The sequence below is a fragment of the Zootoca vivipara genome, chromosome 2 (genome assembly GCF_965207765.1).
Source record: "Zootoca vivipara chromosome 2, rZooViv2.hap1.1, whole genome shotgun sequence".
In the NCBI taxonomy this organism is placed as follows: Eukaryota; Metazoa; Chordata; class Lepidosauria; order Squamata; family Lacertidae; genus Zootoca; species Zootoca vivipara.
In genome coordinates this window covers 45174369-45194000 of record NC_142584.1, presented here as the reverse complement: position 1 = coordinate 45194000, position 19632 = coordinate 45174369, and the positions used below count along the sequence as shown (strand labels likewise).

Sequence of the window (19632 nt, the reverse complement as noted above, 5' to 3'; positions counted from 1 at the left end):
TAGATGCTGTGACAGATGCCCTGATTTTCTGGGGAAACACTGTGTTTAGAGCAACTATGAGGCTGGTTTGATTGAACTCCAGGAAATGCAAGGGAGAATTACTATTTGGGTGTGTCTGTTTTGAAATCCCACATGGGCATAACCTACTGATAAACAGAATTTTGGATTTGGCTAGCTATGTTATGCTGTAATTTATAGAGCTAGCTGAAGATATTTTGCTGCCTGAGGTGAAGGAGAAGATGGTGCCTCCCCAATTTCATGTGCAGAAGCTAACTGAATTGACAGCTGAATTTCACTTCAACATTGATCATGGGATAGCATTCTTGCTTTATACCTATGGAGAGCAGCCTAAGAGAGTACAGGGCAAGCTGCATAGTAATTACTTTTTCTGCCCTTGAACATCTGGCTACTGCTTCCCAGTACCTGCCACTTGAGGCTGCTGCCTCACTCTGCCTTCGAGAGGGCTGGCTCTCTTATTTTGTTTTAATACATGACACCCCAAGTAATAAATCATGGGCATTTCTAAACACTTTCTTAAAGTAATTTAATAGCAATCTCCCATGGTAGCCCTGGGAACTATGATGGGTACTAGACATTTCACGAGTCATTCACCAATCCCAGGATTTGTTTGGCAAACTATGATATTTTACATTGTAGTGTAAAATACAATTCCTTATACACTATTATATTGCAGACTACTCTTCTGGGTTTATTGTTCTAACCAGGCAACCATATTTTCTTACGTTACAGCCACAGTGTAGAAGGCCAATTGAACAGTTCCTGGATTTATAACATATAAGAAAGAGGAAGGCATTGCAAAGTTTGCACCTGCTGCATATTACCATGGGCTGCTTTGTGCAATGTAGTGCAACAAACCTGTGAGTCATGAAGTGCGCAGTCTTTGGGGAGCTCCACGCAGGCCCAGAACACAAATATATATAAATCACACATTTGCTTATTCATATTTGTCACATTATCAAAAATGTAGTGTGCAAGATTTGTCAAGCAAGACACTATTATGGTGGGTCAATTAAATCATCAACCTTGTCTATAACAGGAGTTTCTTTCTACTGAGTCTTATCATACAAAGTCAATGAAGTAGGCAACTATGTACCATACATTAGAACAGTGGAAAGGGTGATTCTCCAAAAGGCCTTATCTGGAAAAGACGGCCATTAATATATGTATAGCTGTCAAGCTATCTTTACTTCCTCATATACGAGTCTTAAAGCATTACATCTGAAACATAATATAATATTTTCCCACTGCTGACTATTATTCTATTCATTTATCTCAGGACATCTCTAAAACAGATGACATTACATTCACAGGGGTTTTAGAGACTTTATTTATGTATAAACAATTTAAACACTTTGCCATAAATTATCTTTGCCTGTCTCTATTCTTTGCTTAGCAGCAAATTAAAATTAATATAAAAACTCAATGAACAATTCATACATGTATATTACAAAAAAGTTCTGTACCAAAGTTCTTATTAGACTTGTTTTTATATATTTTTTTAATTTCTCCCCCCCGCCCTCGGTGACCATAATGTGATTGTCTCAGTTTCTCGACCAAACAAACACACTAATAATTTTTTCTTTTTTAAAATCTGAAACAGTGATTGTGCCTTCTGGCTGATGTATGTACAGGGTGATCTGAATTGGTGCCCATTTGCAATAGTGTTAACACAATGCCCACAGCTCTACTAGAACTGATACCAACAAACTACTGAATCTAAACAGACTACACCCTGTAACTGTGTTATACTGTCCACAATGGAATCTTCAAAGACATACAGAGTATGAAATTTATCAGTAGTGATTTATAGCCACCATTTTGAATTGAACTTTACACTCTGCCCTCTTTGAATAAATTAACTTTAGGCCAGACAAAAGCAGGGTTGGAGTGCAAGTGCAGGTTTATATTCCTTAATATACTTCTTTTGCTATTTCCAGTGCTCTGTTGCTCCTGTTCTCATTTCTTCCAGTTGCTACACACAAATCACCCCAGAAGTCATGTATTAAATGCACCTGTATTTTGTTTTTAAATGAAAAAACCTCTTGAATGTTTATCAAACAAGCAGCCTGAAGAATCTTTCCCCTTCAGCTGGTCTAGTGGAGGTGGGTGGCCCTCTTGAAAGTTTGCTCACGTGTGAATGGAGTGAGGTAATATAAGATGAGGCCTTCTCTTTAAATATTTTTTTTCTGTTTTGATTTATGTTTTCTTTAGACCCAGAACAAGTGGGTAATATTTATGGGGTACTTTTGAATTTGCACGGTTTAAAGTTTTCAGTCTGGCTTTAGTCCACTTCAGGATGTGGTTTTTAATCACTTGGATAGCAGCATTGAACTCAAAAAATGTGAGCCTTCTTGCCACTTACTATCCCAAAGTAGCTCAGCCAAGTGCCCCCGTTGGTCTTCATCTCCTTAGGAGAGGAGATAACAGTTGTAACTACTGGTTCATCCAGACAAGGATGACAGCAGGTTAATTTGTTACCTCTTTCCCATTTCATTCTGTCTTAAGAACTGGATGTTGCTGCTACTGTCTGCCAGCTCTGGGTACTGCTCCACTGGGAGCACATAGTATCCTTCATAACCTTGAACCCTCCCTGTGCTCAAAAGCTGCTGCTTCTCTCCTTCAGTCCACAGGCGGCTACCCTCTTTGCCATCCCGTGCCTTCTGCTGTTCTTTGGCCCAGGCTGACCCCAAGGCTCGCTGCCGAGCTTGGTCCAGCACTCTTGCCTTCTCTTCATCCAGTGTGTCAGGGGTCAGGCCATAGCGTATGTTAAGGAGCAAGGTGGAGTACTGGAATTCAATATTTGTAAACCTTCGAGTCCTTCCATTGATTAGGAGGGTTGGCTGGGACACCGTAACATTTACTCCACTGTCCAGCACCTTACGCCCACTGGTCATTGCCAGGGTAACAAGGTCGCCGTCAGATGAGCCAATCTTGACAAAATAATGGGTGTCCTTCCCCTCAATGCTATAGTGCATCTTTTCCAAGTAGTAAGCATTGTTAAGCACTGAGGCGATCTTTCGGCTGTCTTCCGTTGTGACACTTGAAACCCCTGTGGTTACTCTGCCTTCCTTGACGGCAAACATGATCCCCTTGCCAATAATAGGAGTGGTGGTTGCAAACCAGTGACCTGCTTTCTCTCTTATATTGGCATGTAATCTTTTAGATATGACTTGTCCCTCAAGGGCCATGAAAGCTTGGTTGTGCCTCTCTGTCGTCTGCTGGACTCCAGTAATTAACTAGAAAAAAAGGAGGGGGGAAAGTTACATTATTGTTGAAGCACAAACAGTAAAGGATTATTTAATTCAGGGATAGTGAATCTGTGGATTCCAGATGCAGATGGACTACATCACCCATTGCCCATGTTGTTCAGAACAGAGGCAGTTGAGGTCCAATAGCATCTAGGAAGCCACCTGTGCTATAATTCTCATTGAAAGCCCAATGCACATTAATAATTTCTGTTGCAGATCATTTAACTATGATACTAATCAAGTTATACCTAAACCTCACGATTTATGCAAGTGCACAGAGATCCTGTGCAAAACTATTGTAATATGTTCTGCATGGGGCAGCTTTTAAATACTATTTTGAAACTTTACCTTGTACAGAAAGCAACTGCTCTAACACTTGTAGGGAGCCAGACATTAAGAACATATAACATCACTACTACAGTATATTAACTGCATTTACTTCTTGTTCAGTTCTGGGCTCAATTTAAAAAGTGCTGGTGTTGACCTTTAAAGGCCCAAGCAGTTTGGGGGCCACACTATTTGAAGGTCTCACTGTACCCACGCAAACATGCCCAAGCCCTAAGATTGAGATCCTGCTCATCAAGATCTATCAGGGAATTGAGGGAAATTAAAAGTATTGCTAGATCTAGCTGGCTGCAGATGCTCAGACTGCCAGGCCAGAAAAAAAAAGTTAAAGGGAGCCCAGAGTAGGCAGTGGGCCCTGGCAGCTATCCAAGGTTGCCAGCTGTTGACATCAATCCTGCAGAGACTTACCTGGTGGCACATGGCCACCATGGCTGGAAACCATTGGTAGCCTTATCCTTTATAAATTTGTCAAACCCATTTTTTAAAAATTATCAAATGAGATTCAAGCTAGTAGTAACCATGCAAAATCTTTATGCATCTGTGAACGTATTTTACAATGTGGTACAGTATCTGAAGTATGTCGCAGAGGAGAGATACCACATCCTATTCTAACATTAGCAAAGGCAAAAAAAAAATTAAAATGTTTTTGACTATATTCATGAGAATGAATTAGCCCAAAATTATTCAAACTTTTAAAATCCAAAACAAAATTTTACTATTTTAATCCAAAATAAAAAGCGCATCTGAGATTATTTTTGGATTTGCATCAATAAATAGTTCAACTAATGTTTGCAGCTAAATTTTAGCAAATAATTTGAGGTAATTTTTGAGAGATTATCCCTCTTACATTATGTTTAAGTAATTTGAGAAGCAAAAATTGCAAGTTACCCACAAATCCAAAACTCTACCAAATAAAATACTAAGGATTTTGGCATTATTTTGATTCAAGCATGCATCTTGACTTTATGCATGACACTTAACCACATATCACAATTTTTAATGCTTATATAAAAGGTGAGCAGAAAGGTTGTATGATATTACAAAATGAACATATGATAAATTATTGTGGGAGTCTTTTATGCATGTTAATCAAGCAGCATTTCAAAGGTAAATCCAGAAAGGTCTGCATGCTGCAATGATAGTAATAATATGTGTTGACAGCAAACAAATGTGCAGAGTGTGAAATCCAGCTGATTCAGTTTTCTTCAGTTTCATCAGTTTTAATTTACTTTCTCAAGTATGCTTGCTATTGTCAATTTGCAAAATAATGCTAAATGCAACGTGAACCAAGGTAAATTTACCATATGGCGAGAAAGAGCTTTTGCTTACCTGTCCCTTTTCACATGCCTGAGACACTGACAGCTCATAAGGAGGTGGAACAAAGTACATTTTTGCTCTTGGGAAGCCAGGTATAATGTTGCTGAGCTGAAAGCCAAACATCACTAACCAGCTTTTCACATCTGAGAATTAAAAGTAAATATGTGTGAGACTTGAAGGTGTGTGCAGTAAACAGTAATGCAGTAGCAGTGAACCTGGACTCCTAATTATAAGGCAGGACAAGAGTTTCAAGATTTCTACCCTACCTCTTTCTTTCTTTCTTTTTCACTTTGACATTTGGATAACAAAAATTCCCCAGCAAGTGTAAAGGACAGGTGTTATGACATTTGCACTAAAAACAGATTACTGAAAGGGAAGCCCTCTTCTAAATTATGGCTATTTAAGCCACAGGAATCCTAAGAGCCAGTGTGCTGTAGTGATTAGAGTGCTGGACTAAGACCTGGGAGACCGAGGTCCACTTAGCTATGAAGTTAAGTCATCTTGTGCCAGTCACTATTTCTCAGCCTAACATACATTACAGGGTTTTGTGAAGATAAAATGGGGTGGGGAACTATATATACCGCCTTGAGCTCTCTATGAGAAAAGGTAGGACATAAATGCTCTCAGTTCTTCTACTACTACCACCACCAATAAGTTTTAAAAGAACTTCTGAGCATACCAAATGCTTTATAATATCTTATTTTGTGGTTACACATTGAAATGATTATTCCACAAACTGTTCACAAGTACTGTAACAAATATTTTACCTCAGCTAGTTTCACTATGATGGCAGGATAATGTCAGAATACAACAGTGTCTATCCACCATCAGATAAACAGATCCCCCTCCACACCTGCAGCCCCTCCATGTTATCCCCCAAAAGAGGGTTGGGGAAGCCTCTGGAGCAGATGTTGGGGGCATGAGGGCTGCAAAGTACAGAGGAGTCCCGGTATATGAGTGGAAGTCTACCAGGGCATTGTTGGATGTCATCCACTGCCTGTTTCTCAAAGTCCATGTTTTCAGCAAATCATTTCACCCTAGAATAAATTATGGCCTCTGCTGAAGTATGCTGAACTTTATGTTTGACTACTAAATGTGTGCAAAGCAGTTGTTTATGGAAAGCTGAAGGGACTGTTAATTTAGAAAGCAGTGTTGAGCAGCTACTTCACCAGGGGTTTAATAAATGTACAATATGACAGGATAACCTATTCCTTCTCTGTACTGTATGTGTGAATAATTATTGTTGCAGCTTCAAGCAAATATTGATAGTTCAACTAGTCTGAAAATGAGCCAAGTTCATAGAAGCCCTAACAGATGTTACATGGCAATAGGCCCATGGTTTCCCAAAAATAAAATAAAAAGCAGCCTCAGGAGCCTCTAACTTTAAACATAGAACAGCAGATAGTAACAGTCCTTAACTCTTCCCCTTCCAACCATTTTTACACTCAACATGCCCCCTTTCCCACTGTTGCTCCACTTAGAGCTGGGATTTAACATAACACTTTCAGGCTACTAATCAGTCCTCTCCCTTCCCCGCTTTCTGCAGGCTTTATAGGAGTATATCACAATGGAGAGTTACCCCAAACACCAAGGTGACTTTTAAGAAACAATAAACGTCCAATGAAATCCTGAATAACCTAATCATATATACTTCCACTTTCTTGAAATATAATTTACTGTTCCTTGAAGTTTTAACCTCCTCTGAAATTATAGTAGCTGCATTTATAGGGAGGGGGTTCTTAGTCATAAAAAAGGCTGTGACTTTAATTATGGCATACTCCATGTTCTATTCTGAAAGATTTTCTCTTGAATAGCTCTTAATTGCCTTTCTTTTAAGAAATAGTTAGCATCTAGTTCAGCGCTGTGTGATTCTACTAAGAGGCAAATTAGTACCAGTGGAGTAGAAGTTACAACTTCCACCCAAGCCCAAGGCATGCAGTTTATATTTACTATCTCCAAATGTTTCTCAATAGCTCGCAGCACTTACAGGAGGAAGAATTATTTTAAATTGTAAGGTTTATGCCTGCCCTCCACCCAGTTGGGCTTTAAACTGTAACTCCTACTGGGCTTGATCCTCAATCTTTTTAGGATGAGGGCATCATTTTCACTTCCAGGACATTATGAGCCAGATACTATATTTGTTGTTAGGAATGTGGCTTTAGTTCTCAGTTCTAGCACTAGTTTATTTAATGAACCTTTGCATGCAACTTTTCTCAAGGCAATGGCTAAAAACTCACTGAATTAAATGGCTGCATGACTGCAGTGATCCCATCTGTACAATGAAGGAAGCAGTGGCATTGCATCTGTAAATCAAGATGAGGTCTGCTTGCAAACTGTCATTAGCACAGTGTCTTACAAAGAGATGAACCTGAAGCTCTTGTACGGCATTCAGCACTTTAAATTGGCAAGCTTTCTTCATATGCATGAACTTCAGTGGTTCTGTTTGTTCTCTCAGTCAGCTTAGAAACTTTGGGGATCAAGGTCATGGTACTTAACTAAAAATATGCTGATTTGTTATCATGTGGGATGATATCATCTAATTTCTGAGTACCTTAAGGCCACAGAAATGGATGAAGGACTGCATCCCAATTTGAAAAACATGGAGTTGAAGTCATGAGACCCTTTCTCTGTACTGCTGAGTCCCAAAGTTTTAAACTGAAAATAAGCTTCCAATTTTTTCCAAGCAAAAGGATTCTGAAGTCTTGTTTGATACTAAATTATTTGCCCAAATGCAAAATCTATCCCATACATGTTTCACAAATCTAATTTCCATAGATTCCTAAACCACAAATTATTTCTCACCTGTCACATAGTTCTTTAAATCCAGTTCATTGCTGAGAGGGTTGTTGCTCTTGAACATATACAAGTTGAATGGGGCAGGTTCCTTACCAATATTTTTCCACATTGTATAGTCGGGGGAGGTCCAACGTCCAGCCAAAACATCATAATCCCTTTGAGTAAAATGGACCAGTTTTGTTAAGGGATCATACAATCCTCCATGAAATCCAATTACTATCTGGAAGTCAGGATTAGAATCATAGTAGATTTCCCCATATGCCGTGTACTGTAGTTGCTTGATCATGAGGCCATTGATACTGAACACTGCCAGAGGTGTACCTGTGTTATCTGAGGCAACATAGTATTCTTCTCCACTGCTGCTTTCCATTGCAAACAGATGACCTTGCAGATCATAGTAGAGAGAGGTAATTTCTGAATTTGAATGATTATACACATGTGTTATTCTGGTTGGGTTGTGAAGATCAGCATAAAAGTACTGAAGGTGGTGTCCCAAGTTAGTCTTGTAAGAAGCCCGTCTTCCTAGTCCATCATAACGGTACTGAATACTCCATCCATTAGCCTTATTGTAAGCTCTTGTTAAGAGCCCTTTGGAATTGTACTCAAATATGTCAGAGCCTCTTTGACACAGAAAGCCATCATCATCGATTTTATACTGCATGTCACCTAGGCGTGTAATCCTATCTCTTAGATCATAGCGCAGTGGCATCAATCGTACACTGTTTCCGGGATTCAATAGATGCAAGTTGCCATTTAGATCATAACTATAACGCCAGTTTGGTCTATCATTGACTGCCACACTTTGGAGTTGCCCATCTCCATCATAATCATAGGTGTATTTAGTTGTGTTGGCATAAGGCCCAAGCTTCAATTCTCTCTTGGTTACCCTTCCCATGCTGTCATATTGCACTGTCATCCAATACATGAGCGATCGGAACATTTCATACTGAACTTCTTTAATGCGTCCATGTGTATCAAAGTGTTTGCTCAGTGTCATTACAGCTGTAGTGATTATTTGATTTATATCATAATAGATCACCCCAAATTTGCCGAAGTGTTCTACTTTGCCTGAGATTTCATCGTAACGATAAAGGTCAACTGGGAGAGGTATCTCACTTATTATAGGCTTGATGCTAGCAATTCGAAAACTATTATCATGGTAGGTATAATCAAACCTCGCATTGACCATACCTTCCTCAGAGAATCTGTAAATCTGTTTGTCAACCAGAGGGCCAATTTTGCGATAGCGGATGGTACAAGAAAAGCCTCCACTCTGTAGGTTTACCATCTTGAGAACTCCAGTTGTTTCATCATATCCAAAAGTCACTGCTGTACTGTCATAAACTATTTCCGACAACTTGGATAATTTCCCATATTTGTAGAAAACCTGCCGACCAGTTCCTAAAAAAGATGTTTTCAAAATCCTTCCATCATCGCTGTAATCAAAAATTATGGAGGCATTACTCTCTGGAGGGTTATAAATATTGCGAATATAGCCGATAGATGTGTGAGTGGACATACTGTGACGAGCAATGCTTGGCATAGTGACAGCATGCAGTCGGTCTGAAGAATCATATTCAAAGATGTACTGCCGTTGACTCTGAAGTAGTAGTACCATAGACTATAAAAAAACACACATAAAGAATATGAATTATATGTTGTATAGTCAAGAACGTATCAAATAAGGTTTTAGAAATCCAAACACTGCCATTAATATATTTTAATACATATGCCAAGTAGCTAGTAAAAAAAAGCAATTGTCAGATATAAACTAAAATTGATAACCTAAACTGCATTTTGTCATATTCTATTCATTTCATGCACTATATTTAAAGAGGGGGAAATGCATTTTTTTAAAAAGTTGCCTCATTTCTGGATCTTCACATTGTTACTGAAGATATAATAAGGGTGGGATTCAACTAATGAGTCCCATCTGTGGAAGCCCTACATGAGGGTTTCTGCAATGGGGCTTTGCCCCCGCCTCCAACCTAAAATTGGCTCAGGTGGGTGTGTGCCAGGTAAATCCCAAAACAGCACACAGAAGGAAGGAGGGCAGATTGTTCTGTCTGGCAAGCTGAAATGCTTGCCTTGATGGAACAATTGCCTTAGTGTGATGTTGAATTCCTCCCCAATAAATTAACAAATGGTGGTGGTTTTATTCAGTCTCTAGACTCACTGAAATTCATGGACCAAATTTAGTTATGTACAGTAATTTCAAGGGATATGTTCTATCTAAAACTTAGTTGAATACCACCCAATAGTTTTAGTTTCTTTTAAAATTAATGCATAATTTTAAAAAGCTCACCTAGAAAGGTAAACATGGCATAAACAACTAATCTTCCTAGAGGAGGATTAAGAGATAAACTTCCTAGAGGAGGTTAAGAGATAAACTATGTGCTGCTATTCCACCTGGTTTAGTCAGTGATATTAAGCTTACTGTTTTCTTACCAGAAACTGACATATAAAAGACCTTTCATAACAAAGGTGCATGAATATGTAGTAGTGTTTCCTGCTTTATGGCAGCACCAAAATGCCAAAAGGTTATCAAAGAATTTCTACTAATTAATATATGTTACAATCCTAAACACACTTACCAAGGAGTAAGCCCCAATGGACATAAGGAGGAATACTTCTGAGTAAATGCTTATGACTCTGCCATTAGAAACTCTTTGGCACACACTTTTGACTATTTGTACATCAATGTTTGCAATATATTAGGTGCATGTCTAGGGATGTGGGTGGTGCTGTGGTCTAAACCACAGAGCCTAGGGCTTGCTGATCGGAAGGTCAGCGGTTCGACAGGATGAGCTCCCGTTGTTCAGTCCCAGCTCCTGCCCACCTAGCAGTTCGAAAGCACATCAAAGTGCAAGTAGATAAATAGGTACCGCTCCGGCAGGAAGGTAAATGGCATTTCCGTGCACTGCTCTGGTTCGCCAGAAGAGGCTTAGTCATGCTGGCCATATGACCCGGAAGCTGTCTGCAGACAAACACCGGCTCCCTCGGCCTATAGAGCGAGATGAGTGCCGCAACCCCAGAGTCATCTGCGACTGGACCTAACAGTGTCCTTTACCTTTACCTAGGTGCATGTCTATGTTTATATATTTCCCACAATAGATGGCATTCCATGTATGTAATGCAAAAGTTACCTACTTTTTCCAGGTATGTGTAACTCCATACTTTTCCATCAGCAAACATGCGGGAAATAATCCTGCCTTGTTTATCAATATCTGTCCTTTCACTCATGGCACCACGCTGAAGTCCAGCCAGCCGCCCATTGGAGAAATAGGATACATTCACAGCAGCAAGCCCACTGCTGGGTAGCCAGAGAAAAGGGCGTCCCAACTGATCATAAATAATACGCAGTGTAAATTTTCGGTGATCATCATATATTTTCTCTGTACGAATGTTTCTATCATAATCAATGGACAGCAAGTTCCTTCCATGGACCTATTTAAACAAAAGATAATTTAGTTTACTTCAGTAAATAATTTGTCATTTAGAAATTCAGTATAAGAACCATGTAGGAGGAGCATTCAGTATGTTCACTAGTAAATTTCCAAACAGATTTACTTAGAATTTTTAGCTCTAAATGAAGTTACTTTACTTGCAACAGTTCAATACAGTGGTCTGGAACAGTAGACCACCTCCTCTGTTGACCCTATAACCAAACAGGTTATCTTACGTTTTTGTGTGTGAGGTAAAACTTTGATATTGGAGACTCAGGCAGAAGTTGAACAAATAAGAAAGATTTATTATACGGAACTAAGTTGGTAGAACAAAAGGTGATAGGAAATAAAAGTTCTTTCAGGAAACAGTTAACTTATTAATAATTATACTAAATATACGAAAATAGCTGTTTACTTGGCCATTTTCCTATGTCGTGAAGGCTGAAATTTCAGTTCAGTGGAGCAGGGTCAAGATATTAACTGATATGCATGAATTTTCACATATAGCTATATAATCCCTAGTTTAGTAAGATAAGACCTTTGGAGCAGGCATTTTTATTTTTTTAAAAAAGTTTTTTATGAACCGCCCTACTGCTCTACCCTCCGCTGGGCTTCCCGGGTTCTGGAAAGTTGGCCTAGGTGAAGCAAATGAGACTAGGCCAAGTAGATTAGATAATACAGAGCATGGTAGAATCACAATAAATAAAACCTCCCCTTCAGTATTTCAAGCACTACTACAGGTTCCACATAATATCTGTACTGCATTGTTTACTGTGACAGCACCTGCACTTTGGAACTCCCCACCTATTGCAACAAAGCACGTGCCTTTGCTAGACTCTTTTCGGGCACCTGCTAAAAAAATTCTTCTTTAGGCAAGCATACCTAGATGCTTAGGAAGTTGAAGTATTTTTAATTTTAATATTTTAGCAGGATTGTTTATTTTTCTTGATTTTACTGCTGTGGTGTTTTTTTGTTTTGGTAAACCACTTTGCAGGTTTTTTAAAATATTTTTTATTAAATAAACAAATAATAAATATAAATAAAAGAACACAAACCAAAACACAATCCATCCTGTATAAGTATCTGTCCATAGTTGCCAACTTGTTATCAGAAGCCCAGAATCCACATTCCTTTGTAAGGCAATATGAAATAACGTAAAACCATTTTTGCAGGCAAAAAACAAAAGGGAAAAAAATCAAATTTTACACACCGGGTACCACCTGACCTTCCTATGCCCCTGGCTCAGAGGCACCCTGTGCTTTAATTCTGTATTTTCTGCACCTGGTCCTAATAGATATTGGGGGTTCTAGAAGAAAAAGTAGATCTCACATTCCTGAAATCTGGTATATGAGTATGAAAAGATGGTCAAGGAAAGTGTGTTTGGGATTGAATATGAGACATACTATAGGATGGCACATCTAATAGTAGCATTTACCCTTTTCACCTCTCAAATTCTAACCATTTCCCCCAATGACATCTGTTACTTTACATTTATCATGCTTTTAATACAGGCCCCAGTCAGTCAGATGGAGAGCTTCTAAGAGAGATTCTTGTTGCCTGCTCAGCAAGGTGCTCTGTAGCACAAGTATTGGCTAAGCTATAAATTACATTTGACTGCTGCCCCAGGAAAGACAGTAACAGATTGAAAAAAGAGTGGACTATCGCATCTGCACAAGTGCAGTATAAGGCCATGGGCATTCCTGTCCCTGCTGAACATGCATGCTGATGAGCTGACTCACAGCCAGAAAGATGTGTTGTTTAATGGCAAGCTAGGGAACTTGGAATCAGCCTGCAACACAGTCAACATTCATTAGCCTGAGCTAGTGCTTCTCACACTAATGTGGGTAAGATTCTATACACAGACAGAAAACAAAAAGTCAGTGTGGAATCTGAAATGCTTCTGCTGACATTCCTGCAGCAAAAAACATGCTCTGTGTGCAAATGCAAATAGGGCAAAGAGTGGAACTAGTGTGGACTAGCATAATGACCTGTCCCCCTTAAACTACTCACTTACAAAAGTCTTCTTTATCATGCAGAATTCCCCTTTCAGCTATCCTCTCCCAGCTATCTATGTATATAGATTTCTCCTGTCAATCACAAGCTCCTCCCCTCAGGTTACTGTGTCAAGGAAATTTGAAGATTTTAAACTTCCAGCAGTTATGGAGTTTACAATATCTTGATATTTGAGCCTCTGAGTATTTGCTAGGTTTCTGCATTAACCATACACTCCCCAAACAAGAGAAATATGGAACAAACAGGAAAGATATTTGTGCCCCTACGATAAGCAATGGTCCATACAAGTAGCGAAGGACATCAAAGACCAATTCCTTCATACACTTAAATTTTGAAATCACAGATGAAGTAAACACATCTATATTCTCTTAAGAAATTCCTGACAACCAGGTCACTCCATATCGATGCATCCTGGTGAGAGAGCAGACATCAGTAAGAATTCAGAATGTTGGGACCAATTGACATGTACTTGCCACAGGGTGAAAGAGGAGAGCACAAAATATGGTCTGAAGCTCAACATAAAAAAACCAAGTTCATGGCCACTGGTCCCATCACCTCCTGGCAAATAGAAGGGGAAGAAATGGAGGCAGTGAGAGCTTTTACTTTCTTGGGCTTCATGATCACTGCAGATGGTGACAGCAGTCACGAAATTAAAAGACACCTGCTTCTTGGGAGAAAAGTGATGACAAACCTAGACAGCATCTTAAAAAGCAGAAACATCATCTTGCCGACAAAAGTCTGTATAGTTAAAGCTATGGTTTTCCCAGTAGTGATGTATGGAAGTGAGAGCTGGACCATAAAGAAGGCTGATCGCCGAATAATGGATGCTTTTGAATTATAGTGCTGGAGGAGACTCTTGAGAGTCTCATGGACTGCAAAAAGATCAAACCTACCCATTCTGAAGGAAATCAGCCCCGAGTGCTCACTGGAAGGACAGACCCTGAAGCTGAGGCTCCAATACTTTGGCAACCTCATGAGAAGAGAAGACTCCCTGGAAAAGACCCTGATTTTGGGAAAGATTGAGGGCACAAGGAGAAGAGGACGTCAGAGAACGAGATGGTTGGACAGTGTTCTCGAAGCTACGAACATGAGTTTGACCAAACTGTAGGAGGCAGTGGAAGACAGGAGTGCCTGGCGTGCTCTGGTTCATGGGGTCACGAAGAGTCGGACACGACTTAATGACTAAACAACAACTTGCCACAGGAATGCTGCTGAAAACAACTTTCTACTTTCAGGAGAAATGTGAGTTTTCAAATAAAAGATAATAACGTTTTAGATTGAACGGCAGCAGGCCTGAATTTTAAAGCTTGGCAAGGGGGTGGACTAGATGATATTTGGAATCACTTCCAACTCTACAATTCTATGATTCTATTGATTTTGTTCAAAACCATTTCTCACCATGCAGTGAGAAGTTTCAAGTGCAGTGCTTACCTTTCCTCCTTTTGGAGGAAAGATCACTGGAGACTTCTGGCATTTCAGTAATGCTTGTTTAATTTCCAAGTGGAGCACAGGTGGGACAAACAGGATAATGCTTTCCTAAGGTAAAGGGACCCCTGACCATTAGGTCCAGTCGTGACCGACTCTGGGGTTGCGCGCTCATCTCGCATTATTGGCCGAGGGAGCCAGCGTATAGCTTCCAGGTCATGTGGCCAGCATGACAAAGCCGCTTCTGGCAAACCAGAGCAGCACATGGAAACGCCATTTACCTTCCCGCTGTAGCGGTTCCTATTTATCTACTTGCACTTTGACGTGCTTTCGAACTGCTAGGTTGGCAGAAGCTGGGACCAAGCAATGGGAGCTCACCCCGTCACGGAGATTCGAACCGCCGACCTTCTGATCGGCAAGCCCTAGGCTCAGTGGTTTAACCACAGCGCCACCTGGGGTCCCATAATGCTTTCCTACCAGGCAGCTAATCCACTGTATGCATCAGTTCCCTGGAGAAAGTTATCTGCAACCCAATATGCTTCCACAGCAAACTGATAGTCTTCAGCTCGCTGACTCTTGCTTCTGTCTCTAGTCTATCTCATTCTGTGTTTCTTTGTTCCAAAACCACACACACACACAAAACCTGCACCTTTCCTATAACAGAAGCGGGTAACACCTTCCCCATTTAGAATATTCCAGAGAAATCTCCCTGCCATTGGCTCCCAATAGATACTGTAATCTGTTTAACAAAAGACCCCAGCCCTCTTTCAAAATAAGTCTTTTTGTTTTCTGAGAAGCAACCTGGATTAACAAGAACAATGTAAACCATTCCCTTATTTGTTTTTCACAGTCCACAGTTAGGCTAGGCAACACTTTGTTAGGACCAACCAAAATATTTATTCTGTGGATTTTGCATGCTTCAAGAAATTTAAGGCAGTCAGCTGACCTGGCACCAAATGTTATGGGCCTCAGGTAAACCAGTTTCCCCATTTGTTTGAATCCTAAGCAGCAAATTGTAAGAATACCTAATCCAATACACAGCTTTATGTTACCTCTTTCATGATAAAATGTCACAAATCAGGGCCAACCTTTCTGAGATTTCCAGAGCTCTTCATTAGGCAAGATTGCGGACAAAGCAAGGTAGAATGGGATGGGGGTGTTATGGTAAGAAAAGTACATGAATTACGGTGGATGTTGCAGCTATAATGCCAGCTTTTAGACTTGCTTCCAAGATGGAGATTGCAGACTCAATAACCTGCCATTTCCCCCTGGAACACTGCCTTCTGCCCTAGTCATATATTCACCACCTTCTCATTCCAGTGCAAAGCACCCTCTGACACTTTCTTTCTTTTTCTTTCCTTCCTTCCTTCCTTCCTTCCTTCCTTCCTTCCTTCCTTCCTTCCTTCCTTCCTTCCTTCCTTCCGTGCATGCTAGCATGAAGAAGCTTTCAGCTCTTGTTTGCTGATATTCCTCCAAGTATTCACACAGTGTATATAAATGGATGTCCACATGAGGGTAATATACATACAATGTACAATAATTACTTGTTCTGATAAAAATCATTTTGATTAATCATGTCATCTTTATTCTGTTCTCAAATAGTTCACTACTGGTACCATAATTCCTTATAAAAGGAGGTAACATATAGATCAACTCTCAACTCTACCTGTTTACACCCAAACATGTAATTCCTTCTCCAGCATTACAGCAGAACTTTTAAATTGCACAAGTGCTGGAACATGGTGGGAGACGCCATGTCCTGATCATATGGTTGGCAAAAGCACAAGAACCCTCTGGATGTGACTGGAACAATTCTTAAGGTAAGCAGCTTTCAGACTGGCCCTCCAAGTCTGAAACACAACCTCCAACAGACCAAAGCATTTACAACAGCTTTCCATGTTGTAGCTGTAATCTTTGCATTGGGTCTTAGTCAATGGTAACTATGCCAAATGGATGCCATATTCCTCTATTATAGGCAGCTGTCACTTTCTTCAGATTCATATTTTTGAAGGTCACACAATAAACACACAACATGTAAGAAGTTGGTGGTTTGGGGTCTTTCAAAAGTGGGAACAAGGAATTGTAGTAACCTTAAATGTGGCATGTGCAAACAGTGAATGCTGTAATACGAAAGATAAATAACTGCATTTACTGGAGACGGACCAAAGAATCCAGGCCAACCCTGTAATCTAATAAAGCTTCTTAAGCAATTTAATTGTGAATGCACCATTAATAAAGTAGAAGTCTTTAAATGAGATATCTTTTGACAGCAGTGACTACTTAAGAAGTATTCATCAGTTCCTGAGAATCTGTTCTTCAGCTTATATTTTACAGTAGCTTTGATTAAGCAACATTTTCTCTTTTCCAAATTTAAACAGCACATCAAACAATATGGAAATAGACCCCCAGCCTTTCTTGAGGACATGAAAGTTATTCTGAATTATTTTCACAGCAAGGGTGAGCTCAATTCCCACCCCAACCCACTCTGTAGGAATTCTGTTACAGAGAAAGCAATTTGAAAATTAATACAACTCTATATTTGTAAGGAAATAATTTTTAATTATCATTCATTTTCTGCATTCTGATTTTTTCCACTTAATGAAGTAGGTCTCTCTTTACCATGGTTTTCATTTCCTCAGTGGATAAGTCGTAAAAATCACTATTCATGCAGGATTTCCCAGAAAAGGTTTTGATATTGCCAAGTAGGCTGTCTCCAAAGAAACAAGTACCGTAGCTTTTTTATTTTTAAATGAATCTTTGTTTAAGCAACAACTATCCAAACAACTCTTTGCTAGCAGAAATTGAATGATGTTTGCAAAAGATAAGCTTGATAAGAACAAAAAATAGAAGGAAAGAAAAGACAATACAAAATATAAACCTGCGGAACAAAGGAAGTAAAACATTGTATAATGAGAAGGACCGGAAGTATTTAAGTAAAGTTAAAGTAATAGGAAAAATATGTATTCGCTATGGTTTGCTCCAGATGTTTGGCCTACAACTCCCATGATATCTAGCTAACAGGACCGGTTGTCAGGGATGATGGGAATTGTAGTCTAAAACATCTGGAGGGCCGAAGTTTGGGGGTGCCAGCTCTATCATGTGGGAGTGAATTCCATAGTTTAACTATGTGTTGCATGAGGAATACCTTAGTCCTCAATCTTTCAACATCTATTGGATGACCCCAAGTTCTATAATTATGAGAGAAACTTCTCCCAGTCTATTCTATTTTCTCATCATGTCCAGTTTTACACACTTTTATAATGTTGCCCCTTACTCGCCTTTTCTCTGAGCTTAAAAGCCTCAGATGTGACCTTTCTTTCTACAGGAATTGCTCCAGGCCCTTGATAATTTTGGTTGCCATTTTCTGAACCTTTCCCTTCTCTACAGTATCCTTTTTGAGGTGCCACAATCAGGCTCTGGCTTTTTTGCACATTCTCTAAGGCAGAGAGAGTACCTGGCTGATTTAGGAGACATGGTGACTGTAATACATTTCGCCCTTTTATTGCCTGCTTGATTTTATAATCTCAGCCTCATCCTACAACCAGACCCTGGGAAGTAGGTGTGACAGAATTGAATTTATTATATGCCATCATTTCGACACAGTGTTTTGTTACAAGTGCTCAATGAATGGCTTAATGTTGCCCAGTATTTTGAACCCAGGTGGTCTGGATCGCAAAGTTCTACTCAGGGCCGTCTTAAGCCTATCCAAGCCATGGTGCAAAGATCCCTCCGGTGCCCCCCCCCCATTTCCCAGAGTTGTGGGGGGGCAAAGTTGTTCCCCCAGAGTTGTTGGCCTTTTTTTTTAGGGAGCTGACACCACGCTTACACATTATCTCTAACAAGCCCTTAGAACAAATGAAAATAGAATGAAATAAAATGAAAAGGCAGAAGAAAATCCAATGAAGTCATCAATTCCAAAGCAAGACTCATTCAAGACTCATCAGTTCTTCTAATTCATCCTCATGATTCAAATCACCACATAGCAAAAAGTTAAAGCAATCACCAGTTTGTTGTTCTTTAAATAAATGGGGTCACAAAGAGTCGGACACGACTAAACAACTAAACAACAACAACAATAAAGACACAGAGAATGAAGTTCCCAGCCAATTTGTGTTTAAGTACAAAGCTGATGTTTTCAAATATTGTGGGTGTTGGGGGTGGGTGTAAAGCAGTGACATCCTGAACCTAAAAAGGACCCAAAACTTGGGTCACAAAGGCTGCAGCCCTAACTGTACTTACCTGAGAGTAAGCCCTGCTGAATCTAATAGGACCTTACTTCTGAGTAGACAGTAGGAATGCAGCAAGAAACACAGTTGGGAATTAGAGCTTTCTGTTTTAAACCAAAAACTACAGGTAGCAAGACAAGACACACTTTCTGGGGAGCAAGTCTCTCACACAGTTGCTTGGGGGAGATGACTGCAAAGGGACCATAGTTGGGTTGTGCGTTTGTGTTTTTCAAAAAAATGTAGAATTGGACGGGACCCTGCGGGTCATCTAGCCCAACCCCGTGCAATGCTTTTTACATAGCTGCCAAGTTTTCCCTTTTCTCGCGAGGAAGCCTATTCAGCATAAGGGAAAATCCCTTTAAAAACGGGATAACTTGGCAGCTATGTTTTAGTGTGCATTGATCTCAAAAACCTTCAGTGCCTATTTTTTAGTTGGATAGGCAATTAACAGGCTTGTTTCACAAATACAGGTAAGGGAGAAGGAGCATTGCTGGCTTGGTTTGGTTTGCCTTTGTTCTAGTTTTTAGCATGTGCTTAGTACCGTAGTTTCAGGCTGTGAGCTGCCCTGATATCTATGGGTGGAGGGCATAGATATATTAATAATAATAAATAATAATAATAGTGATGATATTTTTCGCAGGACTTGGAGTGAGCGGGTGATGGCCAGCTGCTGGAATGAATGGAGTTGGTGCTAAATGGTCTGGCATGCTTTACAACTCCTAGGGACCTTGTTGGTGGGGTGGGGGGGCTTGAGAAGGAGCCCACCCCCGAAGAAGAAGAAGAAGAAGAAGAAGA

The 19632-nt window shown here is 39.9% G+C and overlaps 1 protein-coding gene across 14 annotated transcripts in view; it reads right to left on the bottom strand.

The window, feature by feature from the left end:
• Positions 1 to 1330: 1330 nt before the first annotated feature.
• The window catches only part of LOC118080205 (teneurin-2), a 475640-nt gene continuing 457338 nt past the window's right edge, over positions 1331 to 19632 (bottom strand). For all 14 annotated transcript variants that reach the window (XM_088661757.1, XM_088661752.1, XM_088661761.1 and 11 more), the window contains 4 exons: positions 10878 to 11174; positions 7734 to 9348; positions 4944 to 5074; positions 1331 to 3257 (listed from right to left, as the gene is read on the bottom strand). In XM_088661757.1, coding sequence (XP_088517883.1) covers positions 2496 to 3257; positions 4944 to 5074; positions 7734 to 9348; positions 10878 to 11174 — 2805 coding nt within the window. In that variant the 3' untranslated portion in view covers positions 1331 to 2495. The remainder of the gene's footprint in view (positions 3258 to 4943; positions 5075 to 7733; positions 9349 to 10877; positions 11175 to 19632) is intronic.